Genomic DNA, 22,849 nt, shown 5'->3' with positions numbered 1-22,849 from the left:
TTTATGAATTTAACCTGTTTTAAACTATTTTTTTATGATATGGAAAGATACACCCTTCTACTTTAGCAGTTCACGCTGGCGGGGCTCCAGTGGAGGATGATAGGATGAGCATGAGGTGAGATCAGTTAGCCCATCTTGGCAAATGACAATTTATAACTATGGTTTCCAGGGGGAATCGCGCGGAGGTAAACCTGGTCACACAGGTCCACATCAATCCCTTTCCCCCCCAAACTATTACAAGTGATATATGCAAATTTTATGGATTTAACCAATTTTATTTTTGATGATAATGGAATGGAGCAACCGCATGCGGTTTATGCTGGCGGGGCAACAGTGGAGGATGATAAAATGACCATGAAGTCAGGTCGGTTAGCCTATTTTGAATAATGACAATTTATCACTATGGTATCCCGGGGGAACCGCGTGGAGTTCAACTCGACGTGGTACATTGCTAACAATAGGGTTCTTAGTCAACTTATAACTTTTCTCTATGTTAGGCAGCTAATAGTCCATGTTCTTATGACGAAATATCCTTTTAATGTTAATCGCTTATTAAACATTTTCATATACCTAGAATAACAGGGAGGCAACAGGGTAGATATTTAAAAGAGTGCACAAATAGATTTAGTAATAATTTTATTTAATTACGTGATTTTTTTAAATAAAGAACTAATTGTGTTACTACTACACTTTATGTTTATGTAAGTAATTATTATTAAGTATAAACATGAACTCGGCTCCATATAAAGACATGATTACGTCGCATAAATCTAACAGATATTAATTCATTGTTTTTATTACCATACCATTAGATTTTTTTAAATGATCGAGTTTTTGGGTCTCGTAAATCTGCATCGTACAAGAAAAGTATGTTTTAAACAGTTATCTTGGCTTTGAGATACTAACCTTCACTTGTGGAAACGAGATCATGTTTATATGGAAACAAAAATACATTACAAATATAACAGCAGCGCTAATATAAATTAATAGATGTTTGGACATTAAGGAACGTTTATTATCTAATTTATTTATTTATATACAGTTAAAATTATATTTATTAAGGTAAGTACTTAGTAAAATATCACAGAATCTTTAAATTTAGCTAACAGAAATACTATACATACCTACTATTAATCTATGAGAAAACTATCTATGCAAGTGATATTATTTACAATGTTCATATCAAAATATATTTAAATAAAGGTAAGTAACTAAGTTTATAATAATTTATTAAAAATACACCACATCACTAAATATGTAACTGGAATGTATGTAACTTTGTAATTTATAATAATAACTATGATCTAGTATGGTCACAAAAATCCTTTTAATAATATGGCATTTAATAATGAAATCGTATATTACACCGTGTTTCCATTAAACATTACAATATATATTATGCTATATATGTATATTTTAATACATGTATGAAGAGATAATTTGTCTTGATAAATAGAGTATGTAACTTTATTTAGGTACCTACACATATTATTGGAAACGGAGAGTTACGTAGAGCAGTTCTAATTCAACAACAAATTGCTTAAGTATTTTAAAAATATCGCACACTTCGATCCGATGATAAAATAGGTAGATACTATGTATATGTAGAAAGCAGTAATTTTTTGTTACTTAGTCATTTTATTGTTTTATTGCACAGATTCAGATAGAGTTTTAGAACGAATGAGTTCAGTTTCCCGCCTTTATTTCCGATGCAATAGATTCTGTAAAGCAATCGTTAGATACACTGCTCTGTACCGAGCAAAAACTGGCGGGTGAACTTCTGTTGCTTGTATCTTTTTCTGGGCTTTGATATTCAATCATACTGCCACTGGGTTGACGTAGAAAACTTTGGAATCCAACAGGACTAGAACGAATTTTTTCAGGCTTCTTGAGCAATTCCTCTATTGAATAAGGATTTTTCTTCTTTTCCTTCTCATGTGGTGTTTTTCGTTCATCTGTATCTGGTCTGTCTGTACTATCGTCGCTTGCTTCTACGGAGATATGTTCGGAATTCTCCGATTTCACTTCATCCGAGTTTATTTTGCTTAGGAGGTCATTGTGGAGGTTTACAGCGTATGGCGAGAAATTCTTAGAATCATGGTAGGGCATCATAATTCTCTGCCAGGGGGATATCGGGTATGGTTTTAAAAGTCCTTGCGCTTGTACTTGATTGGCTAGAAGCCAGGATGTGGTTAGTCGCCTATCGTATAGGGAAGGATCTTGAGGTTGTGGTACTCGTACTGCTGAGTGAGCAAAGTACGAAGGAGTTTGTGATGGTGGTGGAACATGAGGCAACGAATTCTTTAAAGACATATAGTCCATTACGTTCGGTGGTAACTCGGCTGGTGGATAAGAGTCTAAAAAAAAAGAAAATAGTAGTGTTAATTCTTCGTATCCTAAAACTTAACATTTACTTATTGTAAAATTTAACAACAGAGTAATTAACATTTATTAAGTTCTATAACAGTAGGTGCCATCTTTGAATATTGAACCAAAATTGAATATATGTGTACACATAGGAATTATTTTATTTTAATTGCGGACAAATCCTTCAAAATGTATATTCATTTTAAAGGAAAAGACTATCTATCATCATCATCATCATCTATTATGTAATTTCATTGCCTTATTTCCCCCTTCGGACGGAGATATATATTAGCAACAATTGTCAAGACATTGAAATATATATAAAAAAATGGTACAATAAAACAACTATAAATTTAGAATAAAAAATACATTTCTGATTAGTCAGTACAGTATACATATATAACAGAGACAGAGGTACCCACGCGGTCTACCTTTTAATATAGAAACATGCGAACATTTCTGAAAAATCGAGCAGATAAAGCAGCAACAAAATGTCGCCGACATAACTCAACTTAATTTAACATTAATTAATTATATAAAACATCACATTATTGCCTACGGGGCGCTTCCTCACACCTGTCTAGTTCATAAGAATTTACGTCCGTCCGTCCGAACATCCGTTTGTTATGATGGTATTTGCGTCAAATTGAATTCTGTTAATTTATGTTCTCAGATTTTTATTCATAGCTGTATCATGTTTACCTGAGCTATTAAAATGTAAAAGAATATGAACAAATTAATTGAATTTTTACATGTTTAATTATATCTACCTACTGTTTACAACATAACAAAGAGCTCGTTAGTTTTAATGCTAAAACAATGACTTTGTTTATCTTCAGATTTAGTTATATTTTTAATATAATATCTACATGTAACTATTGTTTGTTTGGAGTTTTGTAGGAACCGGAAGGCTCTACTCACAACGTGATTGTGACAGTTATCAATCTGACAAGGTTTTTTAGGAACAATTTAGTCATCTAATCTAAAAATGTACATATCTTAGAAAGACACCATGTTCTAACTAAAAAAATATATAATCTATCTGCCGAAATATACCTATAGAAAAATGTAATCAAAAAACCCTATGCCAAGCCGTTTGGCTCCGTGATAATAGAAGGATAATATATCTTACATGGCCAGTAGTGGTACTTTAATAGCTTGGTTTTTGTGATATCTATATTTAAAAAAATACCTACAAATAAGTGTTTTAGGTAATTGTAACTTTATAACTGTAATCTTATTTTAGAATTAAAAAACTTCGCTATAGTTTTGAATCTAGAGTTATGCAACAGGTTTACAATAAGAAGAATTGAATCCTTAGGTAATGTAGGTCAACTTACCATGCCCGGATCTAGGCTCTTCGTCGCTCCATGCCAACCCACTGTTTCTCAGGATCCTATTGACAGAGGACACCGAAGGTATGGAGTGTGGCTCGCATACTCTCGCGCTGAGCAGCCTCTCCCTGATCTCCCACGCGAACATACCAGGGTTCTCCTGCTTCAGCCGGAGTATCTTCTTCACGACCGTTGGGGTTGCTACTTGCTGAAACGAAATGAGAATATTGTAAGATAAATCTACTTATAACAGCCAGAGAAAAAAATTGCTTTGTGTACCTTAGCCTGATAAATAGGATAAGGTGTTTTTAAAAGTAAAATGTGTCGTAAATGTAAATAACGACTGTTTGTGTAGTTATATGTCTTCAGCCAATCATATTTATATCATAATCTCTGAAATACTAATATATATTATGGACGTGTATCTCCGATATGACCTTACCTACATGACATAACCTTACCTTAATAATAATACCTTGTACTCAAGGTATTTTGAAGGTAAGGTAGTATCAGTAAAAGTTTTTGATGTACTTACTTAAAAAATCATCACACAATCTCACAATCTTTTTATTAAAAAATAATAATCAGTCAATTCTCGATTGTTGAAAATATCAAGAAAATAATATAACCAAATTGAGAACATTGTTTTCGAAGTCGGTCTAAAACTAAATCATAGTTAATGCAACCAAGATTATCAGATACCCCGCGAGGTCCTGATAGTAGCTACTATATAGCCACTTCAGCACCGACTAATGAGCAAAGCCGGGGAACTAAACGGGCTATCAAACAAGACACCTGGCCATTCACACGAACTTTCATTTCGCCGTTAATATCGAGTGGAGTAAACATAGTGGCAATAAAAAATTCCTACACTAATAATTTCGGTTCATATTTATGTTCATCATGTGTTTCGGACAAACATCACACAGTTCTTATCTAACTGAATCAAATTAAACGTGTATATAGGGCGAAAACGTTAGTAACGACATCGGATTCTTTAATATCTTCGATGTTTGCTTAGAGTATACATTTTTTATTATTTTTTTACACTGGAATGGCAAACATTGCGGTTGAAACGTAAAGGTAAATAATATGTAAAATATTAGTCAAAAGTTTAATTCTTACTCTATACATACACGTTGTTTATTACAATGAAATAGCGACCAGGCTTAAAAACAATTAAACCATTTTCATACCTATAAGGGATAAGATGGAGATCTTTGAGGGAGGCCTATGTCCAGCAGTCTTCCGGGCATGTCCGGCCGGACATGTCTTCCGGGCTGCAATGATGAAGGGATAAGATGGAATGGTGATGGTGACAGATGGAAATACCATCGTAGTTAAAACGTAAATGTAAATAATATGTAAAACATTACTCAAAAATTTACTCTTACATACTCAAGTTCATTTACAAAATTATTACGTATTATCAGTGGCACTCAATGAGGAAATAGCCATTATTATTGCTAAAAGTTGCATATAGATGGCGTGATTGGTATCGATGGAATTCTTCATAGTTTTGCAAACGTTTTAAAAAACAAAACTGTGTTTTCAAAATAGTTTAATCCATTTTTAAAAAAATATATATACATGTTAAAATGAAATAATGCGTTTAGAAAAGTAATTTTCATATATTTACTCATTTTGTTATTTTCCAGTACTTAATTACACTTTAATCAGTGCTAATACGGGGCTCAATGTTTTCAAAATGCTTTCATAGATGGCATTGTTGTCATTTGTATCGGCCTAATTAAATGTCTTTTTTATATTTTCCAATAATAAGCACTTAATATATTATTATTGTAAATTAAACATATAAAAAAAGTTTAAGTAAATTAAAAATAGCCGAACAAGCAAATAATACTATTTCCAATAATACTTATGTATGAAGTGTTGTCATATTAAAAATAAATACATGTATTATCGATTTTTTTTAATAATCGATAACAGGATTTTATTACAGCGCATTATTCGATGATGCTTTTAATGAGTCGTTGTGAACAGTAAATTTTCATTATTTTGTATTAAGTATAGCAGTATTCCGTTTCAAAGAACGGAATATAGTAGTACATTATTAGTGTCGTTGGTTATTTACATTTGTACTGAAAAATCGATTACATAATAATTTAAAATATCGAGTACGAATCGTAGCTGTCTTCGAATACTGGCAACTGGTAAGATTAAAATAGTTTTAAAAAAAAGAGAGAAATCGACCCTAACACGAATACCATAAAGTTTATTTTCCTTTCTCATTAATATCATAGCAGTTTGTTTTTAACTTGCGTATGACTCTGTGGTATGATGTTTAACGTGTATTGTTATTGTACGGTGCATACATTTCAAAAATTATATTTTAATGTAGGTACAAACATTTCTTTCATACATTTCATACATGTCAAAAATTATCTTTTAATGTAGGTACATACATTTCTTTCATACATTTCATACATGTCAAAAATATCTTTTAATGTAGGTACATACATTTATTTCATACATTTCATACATTTCAAAAATGAACTTTTTATGTAGGTACATACATTGTTTTCATACATCTCATACATTTCAAAAATTATATTTTAATGTACATACATTTCTTTCATACATCTCATACATTTCAAAAATTATATTTTAATGTAGGTACATACATTACTTTCATACATTTCAAAAATTATATTTTAATGTAGGTACATACATTTCTTTCATACATTTCATACATGTCAAAAATTATCTTTTAATGTAGGTACATACATTTCTTTCATACATTTCATACATTTCAAAAATGAACTTTTTATGTAGGTACATACATTGTTTTCATACATCTCATACATTTCAAAAATTATATTTTAATGTAGGTACATACATTTCTTTCATACATTTCATACATTTCAAAAATGAACTTTTTATGTAGGTACATACATTTCTTTCATACGTTTCATACATGTCAAAAATTATCTTTTAATGTAGGTCCTTACATTTCATACATTTCAAAAATTTCATACAATACATTTCTTTCATACATTTCAAAAATTATCTTTTAATGTAGGTGCATACATTTCACACATTTCAAAAATCTCATACAATACGTTTCTTTCATACATTTCAAAAAGTATTTTTTAATGTAGGTACATAACACCCCATGTCAGACCCCTTATATTTGGAAGAAACTTAAAAATAATGCCAAAAATATTAGATGAATATATTTTTAATACGAATATTGTTTTATTTTTGTTCATCAACTTTATCCCTCACTAACAATACTAGTAGTAGTACATAACCTGGTTTATACCGCTAAAGATATTGAAAGATATACGAGTAATTCAGAATGTTATCAAGTTCAAAATAAGCACACATTACTTGCTTAGATAACAGAGTAATATTACTAGTAATAAAAACATTTGTAATACCCATATGTATACTACGTATGTATAGTAAGTACTTACGCTGCGGCGCCGTGAGACTCGTCTAAGTACTTCATCTACTCATCTACGCGCGGTAACCGCGCCGACCGACCAATAGGATAGCGCCTCTCGTGTTTCCAGAAAGTTCGCGACTAACGGACGATATAGTAGTAAGGCAATGAGTGTCCCAGTGATATCATTATAATATTTTCTCGTTAAATTTTATTGTAATATACACAATTTCGCACTAAATAACGTATTACCCCGTTACACATTTCTAATAATGAAAAACCTAGACCGACCCTGTTCACTTAATCTTACAAGATCTGACTTTAAAAATTACGATATCCTCATATAGCCTTTCATTTCCCCTTTCAATACTTTTTCGCATTAAAAAGTAGCCTTTCTCAGGGTCTACATTATCTGTCTACCAAATTTCAATTAAATCAGTTCAGTAGTTTTGGCGTGAAAGCGAGACAAACAGACAGACTGAGTTACTTTAGCATTTATAATATTTGTAAGAATATCGCTATTAAAAATAGGGGTTGGTGAAAGACGGGTGAAAATTTAGGCGTGTATGTATTTTCAATGTAACATTATAAATAAATAAAAAATTGTCCATAATACAAAAAAAAATTTTCTAGGGGTAGGCCACCCCTATGACTTAGGGGTATAAAAAATAGATAACAACCCTACCTCAGACCTGGGAAGTATACATATCAAATTTCATCAAAATGTGGGAGAAATATGGCAACTAACACTGTGATACAAAATTTATATATAAGATATAGCGGAATTCTCATTAGGTAAAAGAGGGGTACATCGTAGAATACATGAGGTATATACCAGTAAATTAATTGTAGCTAAAATCAGTCTCATACATATAACGATTGAAATAAAAAATCGTATAGCCCGATTTTGATACGTACGAGTATAAACGTATCAAAATCAGGCTATACGTATAGCGCAGACGCGTTACAACATATCAAAAAAAATAGGCATGGAATGTAAAATAAACCATAACACAATAGGTATATACATTGGCACATAAGCCATATCTGCAGAGTGTCGGCTAACGATATTATACCTACACATTTACATTGAATCTTGAATCGTCCCTAATGAGGTACACGATACAGTTACCTACATATCTATTATATACATATCTTTGCAAAACAGATGTCATGTAGACTGAATTCACTGCCATCTATTTTCATGCTTTGTTACTAAGCACCCACTAGTAATCCGAACTGCTTCAGATCTAGCGACATCTAGCGGCTACGGTGGCGAAATAAAATAGCCCGAAGAATAGCCCGAGTTAGGAAGGAACCATTTTCTTGTATGGGATGGGGTATCTGTATGTAATATTATGTTATCTGTGGTATTATTAAGTATTTGCACGCAAGCGAACGCAATAATCGGATAAATTGTTGCAATTTTTAAATTAGGTAATAATAAAATGTTAAGAAGAATTGGGCTTTTTAAAAAATATTATCAAAATGAGATGTTTTTTTAAACTTTCTCTATATTCAAAAGAATGATAGTTGACTAATTGTAGATACCAAAGTAATCTTAAGGCAATGTAAAATATAAGTTTAAAAATTTACTATTTATGCTTGATAATATTGTGACAGGGGCAAATCTAAACGCATCAAAATAATTATAGTAGCAGCGAACTACACGAGCAGTTTTCTTTGCCTCTACTTTTATACAAAAAAAAAATAATAACGCAGCGATGGCGCTAAAATTGAGCGTTCAATAGAATATCGATCGAGCATCTAATGGCATAATTATTGGTTTCCCGTTAAAATTGACGCCTTGCGCAGGCCATGGGTTCTTTAACACACCATATCCCAAAGGCTACTATTTACACATTAACTTTGACAGGCTACTTAAAAGTCCTGTAATTATATTTTAAACCACACATGCGTGAGGAAGTTAGATTTCCGCGGCAAAAAGTTGATTATTTATAATGGATCTCTAGCTTCGAGCATGATAATTGTTTAGTAGCTTATTGATTCGATCAAACAGATGATACTCAAGGACGGAACATGCAATTATAGAGATTTTTTTATGTCAATGGAATGAAAAACGAATATCATAGAAATCTATGATTATGTTAAGTTTTTTGTGGGTAACTGAAAGATTTCAGTTTTAGATTTAAATAGTTATTGCTAGCTGAACACTTAGTTTCAACCGCATAATATAGCTTATACATCAGAATAACAAAATTCTGATGTATAAAGCTATATTACAGTAAAGTTTAATCAAAATCCATTCAGTAGTTTTTATGTGAAAGTGTAACCATCATCTACCCAGCCACCTATACACCCACACTCACAAACTTTCGCTAAGATAATTATTTCATACAAAATATAGAAAACACATAACTAATAAGTTTATTAATAATAATAATAATTCCAATAAATATAATTATTTTGCCTCCAAATAAACATCAATTGTGCAACTCCATTGTTTATGGTCTTGATAACTTGTTATTTGCTGCAAAAGTGCAAACTGTCCTACTTATACGAACAAGGTGAAACGTGAAACATAAATATGATTAAACAGTATACAGTAGCCACATTCCGGCGTCACGGGCTATTCCGTTGTCCGCGCGACGCTTTTTACTGCAGCCGAAGCATCAATCATACCTTGACACATCCAATATCTGTTTTTGCGCGAGCCGCTACTCAAGACGCCACAAGATGGCGCATGGTAGTCTTGAGCAGTTCACGAGTGATCAAAGTTCGAAGAACGCTCTTTAGGTGAACTATACGATCAAGTTCGTCAATAATCTACTTCTACGTTCTTTCTCTCTGTAAAACGTTATTACAATATCAGTACTTAAAATAGCATGTAATATTAGGGATACGAAGCTTTAGATTTGACGGTACCAAGTTCAGTCAAAATTATATTTTTATTCTTCATTTTCTATTTCTATAAAGTAAACAAATTGACTAAATATCAAGCTGCGACACATAACCAGTTGTATTATTGTCATCAATTCAATATACTCAGCATTTCAGCATAAATCTAAACCTTTTTTTAATTGATTTTGAAACTTTATTAAAAAATATAATAACTAACTTCTTAATTCACAGTACACTGCAAAAATATATATTTCTTACCTCTCAATACCTATCTCTACTGCACTATTTATAAAATTGAACTAAAGAACTAAATCAACGAACGATTTCGTCTTTGAGCTAAATCCACCACTTCTATAGGCAACTGATTGAGCCCAAGAGCAGCGCATGGCGATACTAACTGTCCACAATCGCACGCGCAGCGTTTCTTCTTTATTACCAATTTCTATTAGACTTTCCACCTTACTGATGGGGTGAAAGATAATTTGCGGGGCGTGAAACCGTTCCTATAATGACGGATTGATTTGAAATTAATTTGACTGAGGAAGAGATGACGTTTCTACATTGCATTAAGTTAATGAGCTATGCAGGTGCACGCGCGCTGCCTAGGAGTTGACATGTTTTTTTCGTTGTAATAAATGGACCACCACCATTACGAGGTGAAATGGTGCTGCCGTCAGAGTAGTTAAGCTGCGAGGTTAATCAATAATTATAATGGTTGAACTTGGATGACATTTATCATCCATTTTTATGACTATGCTGTAAATCATTGTTATTGTGAATACTTACAATTTCTATTTACACAAAATAAAATTGTAAAATCGTGATAGGCGAGAAATCTGTTTATGTATTAATGTTTCTCGTAATAAGGAGTTATGTTGAAATATCGCAGAAAAAGTTTGCTAAATATGGATGGATTAAAAGTAAAAAATACGGTAAAAATACCTCCCAAAGACCCCCTTTTTAGAAGGTATTTTTACCGTATTTTTTATAGTTAATTTTTTGAAAATAATCAATACGTCATATATATTTTTATTAATTGATTCATTATTCAAATAGTTAATGGTGTTGTATAGATGCTTAACTTATACGCGTACAAACTCGTGGGCACCACTAGATTAGGTATAAGTACAAAGTCGCAGTTAACATCTAGTCTATATGTAATATATATCTCTACGCATATATAATGTATCTTTGTTGAATAATTATATATTTATTTTTATTTTATTTATAACTCTTTATTGCACCTTTAAAAAACATACAATATAAAACAAATGAAATCATTTCATACTGGTAACTTTGTAGGATATAGCTACTTCATTCATATTTTAGTACATATATTTATTGAATAATTTTGTATGGGGACTATAAACTTTTACTTTCAATGATGCCCTTCTTGCTAGAGTCATCAAGTCGAGCTGCCGGAAAAAAGACAGGGTTTCAAGGCCGATGGCGAGATTTTTGCAACTAACTGCAGGATGCAAGCTCTTTCAACGAGCAGTAATCAACATTTTTATGTCCTGCTCGTATTTTAACCAGTTTAAATCGGAAATAGGTAGTTAAAAATAGATAAAAAGTAATGGATTAAACTTTAATTTGCTGAGTTTATGGCCTCGTATTGTCTGCATAAAAGAACTCTAAAATATCAAATGTGAAGACTAAAAACATGCAAGAATTAGTAAAAACATTGATTACTTGCTTGTAGATGATATTAATTTTCAATATAATGTATTTAGTACATGAGTAAATATTTACCGAGGTAGACTTTACATAAAAGCTTGCGTGGGTATATCTAACTGTCCGCCGGCAAATAGCTTGCTTTGTAAGTTATTTGTCGACGTGCCGCGTGTGTGAAATACATGGCAGTGGAATGTTTTTTTTACTGATTTAAGGTATTTTTTATACTAATTAAATTAATTAAAATAAATACCATTCTGTACTATACTTCTCTACATAAACTATAAGTGTGCGAAATTTCATGCTCTGGCGTTCGCGCAATTTTTTTGATAAAAAGTTGTACAAAGCTAAAATGGTAATTAGAGAGAGAGAGAGAGACATCAAAATAAGTATGTACAGCATAAAATACGTTATATCTGCACAGTGATAAAGTGGCGCATTGACAATAATTTCCAATATGTTTTATGAAGCAGCTTTACGGTATTAAGAGGCGAGTAATAATATTGACAATATAATCCGACATCGCCATAAACGGGCGTGTTATCGATGTAAATCCCGCTTAACGTTACGAAAATCCTAAGTGTGGCGCGACGATTTCGTATCGCACTTACGCGAAATTATTTCGCATCACATTATTTATGTGTTAAAATATGAGTATGCCCATCATAAACTTGTATGAAGGCAATGCAGGTTCGAGTCGTAAAATTCCAATATTTAAATAAACTAGTGGTCGCGTTATGGTCGGAATTCGACCATAATTAATTTAAATTATAAATTTTAACGAACATTATTAAGATTCTATTGTCAAAGGCTATACTTCTATGTGTGTGTGTGTGTGTGTCTAATGCATGGTCTGTGTAATGTATTTTATAGGCATAATAAAAAAAATATTAGCTTTCTGCATTTCTTCTCTATATAAATTATAGGTACATGTGCGAAATTTCAAACTCCTTCGCTCGTGCAATTTTCGTAAAAAGGGACAAAGTTTTTGTTTCACTTATTAATCATATATAAATATACGTTAGTAGATAACATAATTAATCTATAGTTATAACAAAGCATTACATTTTTTGGTTCTAATTGATAAATGTAAAATAGAAAACTAAGCTATAAGTTATATATACTAGATATTCTGTTATCTCTGCTACCAGGAAATAACTATGTTAACTTTTACAAAAAAAATAGCGGCCTTACAGTATTTTACTCTTACTACTTACTCAAAATGAGGGGGGTCATTAATGTGTATCTAAATATAATTACACCCCATTAATATAAATTCAATGAAAGTCATTTTTAACAAAGAGTTACCTATAAGGAATAAATAACGTTAAATAAGAAATACTTATATATCTGACTTTACATACTTAAAAACATATATTTTTCCTTACTAATGCGAAAGTATAATGCGAAAGTATCTCCGTCTGTCTCGCTTTCACGCTAAAAGTACTGAACCGATTTAAATGTTATTTGGTGCATAGATAGTTTAGACCCTGAGAGAGGACATAGGCTGCTTTTTAATGCAAAAGAGGTTGAAAGGGGAGATGAAAATTTGTTTGGAGGTATCGCTGGAGTATAGTATAGCTAGAACGATTGAAAATTTTTTTCTTTTGTCATTTTTAGGTTAGATTATTGAATATTTTTCTTCATTTGGTCAAGGTCAGTATAACACGCGGAAGAAATTGCGGGCAGTTAGTTTATTATAGCTGGATTGGCATACAATCGGACTATCCATCAGATAGCAAGTCAAACGTAGCCTGTATACTCTTACATTAACCTGAAGTCATCATGTGAATTAAGTTGCAGGACTAAGGCCATTTCAGTTGTTATGTCTCTGTACTCAGTATTTTATTTATTTCACTGTCATATCTCACCCTTCAATTAAAACACATGTTACTAAGCAAGCTACTTGGCGGCAGAAACAGTTAAGACATAGGAAGGAGCAGACGCTTTTTTACAAAGTCTTGCCGCATATTTTTTTTAAATAAAACTTACCATACAGCATTATTACCCGCGACTTGGTCCGCGTGGAAAACAACTTTCTTTTATTAATATAAATAAAATTTCTAAAATAAAAGCTTAAGTAACTACTTATAATATTAGCTATCAGCGAGTGAAAGTCCCGTCAAAATAGATCCAGCGGTTCCAGTATTAATAATCCATATATATTTTCCTATGCATTAGAGAAAAGATGTTAACGTAAAATGACAAACAAACATTCCAATTTTATTTATTTGCATAGATGAAAATAAGCTACTCATTACCCATTTATTGTAATATTAAAACGGTATAGCAACACAATTGTCATCCCTATCCGTGCGTGGGTATTATGGTCTGAACAGATAACAGTGGCGATAGGCTGACAACGGTTGACAGGTGTACAACGCTCCCATGACCCAGCCGCTTGACCAATCACACCATTACCAATACAAATTACCACCGATTCTTTCTCTGATTGTACCCAAAACCCAAACTTAATACACTTAATTCGAATTTAGAATTTTGTTTTTTTTTTATTTATCTATAAAACGTTGTGACCAAGGACATTGTCACATCTTAATCTAAGGTTTGAAATATTTCACCGACAATAAAAAAAGTATAAAAACCATTGCTGAAAAGATAAAATTAGTTCAATATTTAAAAAGTGTCAAATATATCTAGTCCCGTTATCTTGTTGGATAAAGAGAATTAAGCGAAATATGTCTTAATTAACTCTTTTAGATAAACTGATTAATAGGTTGTGTCTTCTATCCTTTGATAGAACCAAATCTTTCTGAAATAATCTTCTTGAACCCTATTCGTATTGATGCCAAAAAGCAGATAAGGACGTTTAGTACTCCTCCCTTGGTCACTCAATGTCATAATTAAAACAAGTAATCAGTACCAAAGGTTGTACACGATCACGTAGGTGATTTAAAAATAAATAAAGTTCCATAGTGTTACTCGCATAATTAAACCGCGCGTACCTACGTGTTGCCATTATAGAATATTTGATATTACCACGTTACTGTTTGTCAGAACTCATCAGAACTGTTAATGTCGCTTTAGCATGTCATGCTCGGACTGATAGCTATCTATTTACGAGAATATACCTACGAATTTATTAAGCAATTAAAATTCATGGGAATAGAGATATAATTTTATTTGTCACTTCATTTGTTTTCGTGATAAGTTCATTGAACATGTCAATCACTAATAATTAAGTGGAAGGCATTTACTTTTATAAAAAAATAACAAATGAGTACTTAACGAAGAGAAATTCTACAATTTTATCCTTTTTTCTGTTTTTAAAAGTGGTTATAAGCTGACGGTGCACCTGATAGAAAGTTAAAATGGTACACATATAGATAAGAAAGAACCGCGTACATACTAGTATAGCAGTTAGTTTTCTGCCTTTTTAAGATAAAACATAATCTATATCCATGATATAAATAAATTCTTTACGTCGAAATTCATTATGATCCGTTCAGTTGTGTAGTCGTGAAAAAAATACATACTTTTCCATATACTATATACATATACTAATAATATAATATTAAAATAAATACTGTGTTGTCATTGCTACCTTAATGATTGTTTTTACTACAGATATTATTTGGAGAGAGGAGGATTGTTTGACTTGAGACCATTGCTAGGTACTATACCCTTCAGGACGAACTCTACACGGTTTGAAGGGTAGTTATAGAGATTATAAATTTATAGATTCACTTATTTAGGTGTCCTGTCCTCACTATTTGATATGGCTGTGCAAATATCAGTGTCTTGTCACTGATATTTGTGGTAGATTTTGTTATTATTGTGAATATGTTAATATGAGAAGAACTAGGGAAGACGCGGCCGGAAACTTCAAAGGTAAGATAAAGAATTGTACGTAGAGTTGCGGGTAGCAATTTTAAAACTTCTCTCTCTAAGACTCTTAAATATACTATGTAAGTATGTAGCTGAAAGCTAATGATAGTGCCGACTGGCGTGCCTTGTGTGAGGTTTATGTAAGTTTATGATGATGACTCGAGTAGCAAGTTGAAGTCCATTACAAAGATCCAATATAAAGAATATCTTAAACAGATGTACTTAAATAAACTATAAAGCTTCTTATTTAATGATATAGGTAGGTACCGTAAATACTAGGCTATTAAAATAAACAGCGTAGTAATGTTTATATTTAACACTAAATTACTTATTTACCTAGACAGTAATATAAGGTATACCATATCAGCTGCTAAACATCATGTACTTGACAAATGCATGTTAATTAAATAAAAAATAACAAGGCGGTATGTTGCACAATACACTGCCTTGTTTTTTTTATTTACATCTATCGAGTATTTAAAAAGAGAACAAATATAAATTAAAAAGTAATAAAAACATAAATTTCTCAGGCGTGCATTGCATTCCGCATCAGAGATCCGATGGAGATACCAGAAATGACCGTTCAGACCGTGTACAGGTAAAATCAACCCCTATGCTAGGGGTGGCCAGTGAAAGTAGTAATAAATACTTGCTATATTTACTTACAGAGTATTCTTTAATAGAAAATCTATTAAGTATTATAAATTAAAATATTAACTATCAAGAGAATAAGTTATTCATGAATACTTATGTGTGTTTGTGTTATATAGGAATCGTAGCCACAACCATCGGACAATATATAAACCATTATTGTAAATCACCAGAACATGAAGGTCGTAATAAGTTTTGAGAGTTAATAAGTCAGCGGAAACTTATCTATATTTTATATAATAGATACAAAAAATAAGAAAGTGGATGAAACCACGGTACTCAAGGGCACCCCTATAACATCACTACCCTTGGATGTATGAACATATTATTACGATAAACGGTGTCGCGCGGCAACCGGATATTAGGACCGTATTAAATATGTACCAGTGGTATTTAATTGGTACGATTCCTGTTGGTTTTATTTGAATTATTGTTGAACATGCTCGTTTGACCGATGTCCGCTTATAATCGACATAGATTCTATTGTGATACTGTTTTGTTAGAAATTATTCATGTCTATAAATTTTCTAGCTATATCAAATATGTATATAAAAGTTTCTTTTTTATCTATGTTTATAAAAATTAATTGACGTTAGTTAAAGTTACTAAACACGAGAACGTTTAGACCGATTTCGCTAATTATTGTTTTGAAATATTTGTAGAAGTCCAAGGAAGGTTTAAAAGGTGAGAAAATATGAAGAAACTGCATGGAAAATAGTAAAAATAACAATATTATTTTAACTGTTTTTGTCGCAAGATCCTAATGTACTATATAACTATAAATATATGGCGAGGTAAAAGAAGTGGTACTTCCTCTTCTTACATAAATTTCACAATCATAAGACACGGAGGCGACAAAATAAAAATATATTATTTGTATAAACTTTGTTTGAAGTTTATACGTAGATATTTTTTTCTTAAGAACCCTCTATATAGGTGGGTTATTAATAGAATTTCTATATAGAAATTGAATAGTCTCATTTTTTTATTCTACCAATCATTCGGAATGCAGGCTCATCAGAAGAACGAGCAAGAAACTTGCGTATATCTACTAGATAAATATTTCTTACATAACGGTTAATAAATCACTCGAAACTTCCATATTAAGAATATGGAAATTTCGAGTGTAGACGAAAAGCCTTATAAAACTAATAACACTTTCTCGTATTATAAAACTAATAACTGTTTAAGTTTAAGGTATAAGAACTTAAAATGCACTTAAGTGTAACTACATTCGAGGTAAAATCTATCTCAGGAAGTTCAACTGAACTCAAGAACTTAAGACTTGATGACCCCTCTTTTTATAAAATGTAGATGTTTTATTATTTCCTACATAACTATACGTACATCTTTGAATGGCATTTGCCAAATAACCGTACCGTAAAAGTGACCACGCAAACGCATTCGCGAGAGAACGCCAACTTACTAATTGGCTGTAATACCAGGGAAGAGCCTGAGATGAAACAACAACTGGAATTTAGATATGCTAGCAGTACTTCATGATATTACTATATACAAAGTAGTTTAGATTTAAATCATATATATATATATTCTGTTAGAATTAAATCATTTTCTTATCTTGGTGAGTAACTGATAAGAAACCTGACCGAAAGTAACCTTACTTAGGTTACTACTCGTATGTCGCATAAAATGAATGATTATTTAATTATGTATGATAATGTCATTAACTAGAACAATATATATTTTTATTGAATAATTACATTTTTTCTTTTACCTCATAAATAAAAGTAAAATATATAGTAGTAAAACTTTACATAAATTACAAAAAAAAAGAATTACATACTCAACATAAACAGTTTTTTTTTTGCCAGTATTATTGACATTTTATTTATAGTGTAAATTAATTACTGTGGGCCAAAAAATAGGATAGCTTATGCGCAGGGCCCTCTTAAATACTTGGTATATTATTAGAGATATTTTTCTTTGTAAATAATGTAATGTTGTTTTTGAATAAATAAATAAACCGACTGAAAAGAAGTTGTAAATGTATATGTGTATTATATGTGTGTAACATAATACATTTTTAATGTGATTTGATTTTTTTAACAGTATTATGAATATGTAAATAAAATTTTTATTTACAAACTGTGTACGTATGCATAAAAATCTGCTACTGATAAACTTATTCAACTCAACCTTCAACACATCGAACAATTAAACAAAAACACAAACAAATACAAAAGCGCGCTAAATTACAATAAAATTCAGTGTGAAAGTGGTCAATAGTGCACCGCCCAGCCATAAAGGGCGGTGGGGCTGGCCGGCCACACTAATTACGGTCATTTGACCATAAATAGTGGCCATCGATCATAAAGACCATAACTCGTGGTCGTAAAAGCGGGAGATAGGCACTGATATGAACTCTTCAATCCAACTGCAAATGTGTATACGACTGTCATACGAATATGGAATCCATTGTATATTATTTGAAGTATTTTTCTTGATATATGTATATAATAGCTGTGCCAGCGGTTTCACTCTCGTGAAATTTATAGCCTATGTGTTATTCTGACATATAAGCTATATTACTGTAAAGTTTTATTAAAATCCGTTCATTACTTTTTGTATAAATGAGTAACAAACATCCATCCATACACACAAACTTTCGCATATATAATATTAATAATAATAATAATATGATATGAGTTACAGTATACCTATGTAGTTTGCAAGTTTACTAATTATGCCCTTTCAAACGGCTAGAACGATTTAGACAAAATTTTATGTGCATATTTCAATTAATTCTTGAATGATTAAAAAATACATTTGGACCCTATAGGTGGCAGTGTTGCTTTTTCAGGCAACGTCTACCGGGTTCGTTAATAGATACAAAATTATTTTTTATCTATTTTCAAGCCAGATCGCTTATGGAGTATGAAAACTGAGTGCCTTTAGTTACTATCTTAACACACAACTATTGATTTGTTCACAGTATTTTTTGTCATCTAACTAGTCTAATTGTGTTGTCCGCTGGCCTTTACAACTTCACCGGACGAAAATGTGGATGAGTGCAGAAAAAACCCTTAACTCGTCCTCGTTTCCTATATATACGTAAGTTCCAAACTTTTCTTAACTGCACTGTAAAACAGCAAACGATTTATTTGGTCATATTGTAAATCATAATATCTTCTCTGAGTTATAGACCGTTTTACTGCATTTATTTTAAATTTTATTATAAGCAGCAATTGTATTGATTTTTCTTTCAGACAAATTAAGACGATTATTATTATTATTATTCAGAATCAAACTAAAGGCACGCGCGATGGAAAATGCGAAATCTATTTAATACGAGTTCATTATGATTTACTTAATATTATTAATACTAATATAGAATTACCAATTAACTGAAAAACACAAAATTAATTACACAACCTATCATATACATTATTTGTAAATACTTTTGTGTGCTCTACTGCAATATCAAATAGAGATTAAAATGTAAAAAATTGAGCAGATTACACGGATTTCAAGATAAACCATCAATTATTTCAACTAAGAGTAATTAAAGAAATTCGTTTAGGTGTAAGATACCTTACTACAAACTATTAACAATCAACGTAGAACTTGAGATAAACTAAAAAACGTTCGTGCCAAATAACAGTTAACGGTTAATTTTAACGAATACATAGGAAACATAAAACCATTACTGAGTTCAATTATAATCAAGTGGAAGCCAAACCGGCCGACATAGTATTAAAAATAAATGCTTCTGAAATGATCAGAAATTGTAATAGAAAAAGCGTGTCGTATAGATATAATTGCTGAACGCGTGTAAGGGAACGCTTATCTCGCGCTTTTCGCTCAATAACGGTAAATATTTGTTGGAAAAACATTGCTATGTGGCGTGTATTCCCACACTAGAGATTTGGCGCGGTCGGATTATGATTCTATGATTCAATACGCTTTACTTTGTTTTGAGAAAAACTACGTACTCTATTCTTATCTCTATTTATGACATGGAGTGATGGAGTAGGTAATAGTAATAACGACTTGAAATGTAACCCAATTGCTAGCAATGTACCAGTAATGTAGTATATCAGGTCGGCCACGGTGTCACCTCCTGGGACATATCGTGGTTAATTTCAAATGGACAATATTCCATTAATGCCCGCCCGCGTATACCCACTGTTAGCGCAGGCGGATGCATTATATCTCAAAGATTCAAGAAATAAGGCGATGTGCTCAACCGTTACTCATATATACAGTACCTATATCCTGTAATTAAAATTACTACACTTACAATATTTATTTATAATGGGTTGTCGTTCTAAAAATAACATATGTCGACCTACCTCATACTGAAATTTCATTCAATTCCATTATTCGATTATTACTATTAAACACTTTGTTTTTTAATCCGAGACGTCACCACCTCTATTCACTAGACAATTTATTTGGCAGTAAATTAAAAGAAATCACACATAAAGTTAATTGTTTGCGACCGAAAACGGGACCGCGTAAATTCAAGGTGCTTCAATGATATTATTTTAACCTTTATCGAAGGTTTTACAAATTATTCAATCAAATAATTTTCCACGAACAATTTATACATTCACGATTTTACCTTTAATTGTTCAGAAATCTTAATTAAAGTGCAGTTATATTAAAAATATTTTTTTATTATCTCATACTACATGAATACATATTCTATGACATAATTAGTTTAGTGGATATATAGAATCATCGGTGTATCTATCACCGAGAGTCAGTCAAAAATAGAAATATACACGGTTTTTTATGTTGTTGTACGATTCAAACTTGGGGTCCAAGAACGAATACTAAACCAAGCTACAATGGTCGAAATCCTATTTTTGAGTATTTTTGCATTTGAATTAATTTTTATACAAGAGAATACATGTATAAATCCAAAAAAGCGTATTAAAATCTAGAGTCAGTATACAGTTATAAGGAGCGGTATTAAGTATAGAATAGTTATTATATTTTTTTTTGTATCACTGGAAAATGTTGAATGGTCTAATTACATGTCTGTGAATATAAATATTGTACAAAATTTTCTAGAATAGTCCTGATCAAACTACTACTACTAATATAAAAAAATCTAAGTATACATATTTTATGTAGAAAAATATTTAACTACATTCAATACAAAGTTGTAGGTTTAAAATATAGAATATGACCAATCCCCTTTATTCTTAAAAAATCATCAATAAGATGTTTTTTAATTTGCACACTAAATTCTTCCTTTGTTACAAAATAAATGTGTAAATTTATTGTTTTACATCGTTTTGAGTTTTAAACTATAGGAAGTGAATAATTTACAAATATTTGGAATTTAGCTACAGTTTTATTACAAAGAAAAAAATGTGTTTACATTGCAAACACGAACTGTCCAGCATGCAATATTACCGCACTGTTTGCATTTTCATTTCTTGTTTTCTTTTTTCACTTTTAACCATTACGTTCATTTGCATATTTCTGAACGAAATAATATTGATTCCCTCTATGGTTTTTAAAAATGGAACCTCAGTGAAATTACCCGTAACCGTGGGAAATAGCCTAATAAACGATAGTTAGGTACACCCATTAACCAACGTACAGATTGCGAAATGCTCACCATTATTGCCTTATATAATCTAGTCAGTTCCGTTTTCTTAGGATGAGATCACAGTTCAAACGATGCATATATCGGTCGGTAGTTTCAAGCAATCGTGTCGGATATGACGATCGACCAAGTTGATTAGTAGTCAATTAAGTGTTCCCATAACAGCACCAATAAAAGTATTCGGTGATTTCTAAGTATTTTGTTGTAATCAATTTTTGGTGTCGGCAACCGTTTGTGGAACAACAAATGGTGGTTTTATTGGCGTACCGAATTCGGTGAGGTCGATCTCGAATGCTTACTGTACCCGCTCCTGGGTTCCGCTCGATAAGATCTTGTTACTAACAAACGTGTATAAAAAAATATATTATCAAGCGCATCAAAAGATACGTATCGGCCGCACCTATTTGACTATTATTTGTGTTTGAAATGAAATGAATAAAAAAAAATACTCAGTCCTATATATTTATATTACATGCATATATATTTATCTTTTGTATACTTATTTATGTATAATAGCAAATATGTTACTATCTATCACTACCTCACAACGCTTTCTGATTACACCTATATGTTAACTGGGAGAGAATGTCATACGGCATTAAGCTCGCCTTTTGTACAAAACTTCTTGTTAATTAAACAATAAATAAATAAATATCTTGGTTCATTAATTTAGTTCTCGTTTCAAGTACACGTCTATATATACCAATATTTTTTAATATTATCTGCACTATTCAAAATATAAGTTCGATACTATACAATATGTTCTAAATATATCTACCGGGTTAGATCAAATGATAATTGATAATAATTATTATTCTATGTGTTACTACCTATATTTGCAACAATGCTACTTAAAATACATTTCACGTTAAATTTGGTCACAATGTAACTTATTACAGGTAAAAGAACACTTTTATATAGTACCCAAAGTAAAAGCTCTGCAAAGTTTAGTACTAGTTGGCCCTGTGATAAAATAATTATATATGAACATTGCTACGGACATCACATTATCTTGTGATGCCCGTGATATCACTCATGCGTTGCTATTCCAGAGGAATATTAATAATACTAGTTAATAAAAATATATACGGAACTCTGTGTAGAAACAGTGCGGCGTCCGCA

The 22,849-nt window shown here is 31.4% G+C and overlaps 1 protein-coding gene across 1 annotated transcript in view; it reads right to left on the bottom strand.

The window, feature by feature from the left end:
- Positions 1 to 1,247: 1,247 nt before the first annotated feature.
- The window catches only part of LOC131850133 (paired box pox-neuro protein), a 51,598-nt gene continuing 29,996 nt past the window's right edge, over positions 1,248 to 22,849 (bottom strand). Inside the window, exons 4-5 of the mRNA XM_059200304.1 lie at positions 3,708 to 3,909; positions 1,248 to 2,357 (exon numbers count right to left, since the gene is read on the bottom strand). Of these exons, the coding sequence (XP_059056287.1) occupies positions 1,687 to 2,357; positions 3,708 to 3,909 (873 nt within the window). The 3' untranslated portion in view covers positions 1,248 to 1,686. The remainder of the gene's footprint in view (positions 2,358 to 3,707; positions 3,910 to 22,849) is intronic.

The sequence above is a fragment of the Achroia grisella genome, unplaced genomic scaffold (assembly GCF_030625045.1).
Source record: "Achroia grisella isolate CSIRO2021 unplaced genomic scaffold, CSIRO_AGI_Agris_v1 utg702, whole genome shotgun sequence".
In the NCBI taxonomy this organism is placed as follows: domain Eukaryota; kingdom Metazoa; phylum Arthropoda; class Insecta; order Lepidoptera; family Pyralidae; genus Achroia; species Achroia grisella.
The sequence above is the reverse complement of the archived record's forward strand: the minus strand, read 5'-3'. Positions and strand labels throughout refer to the sequence as shown.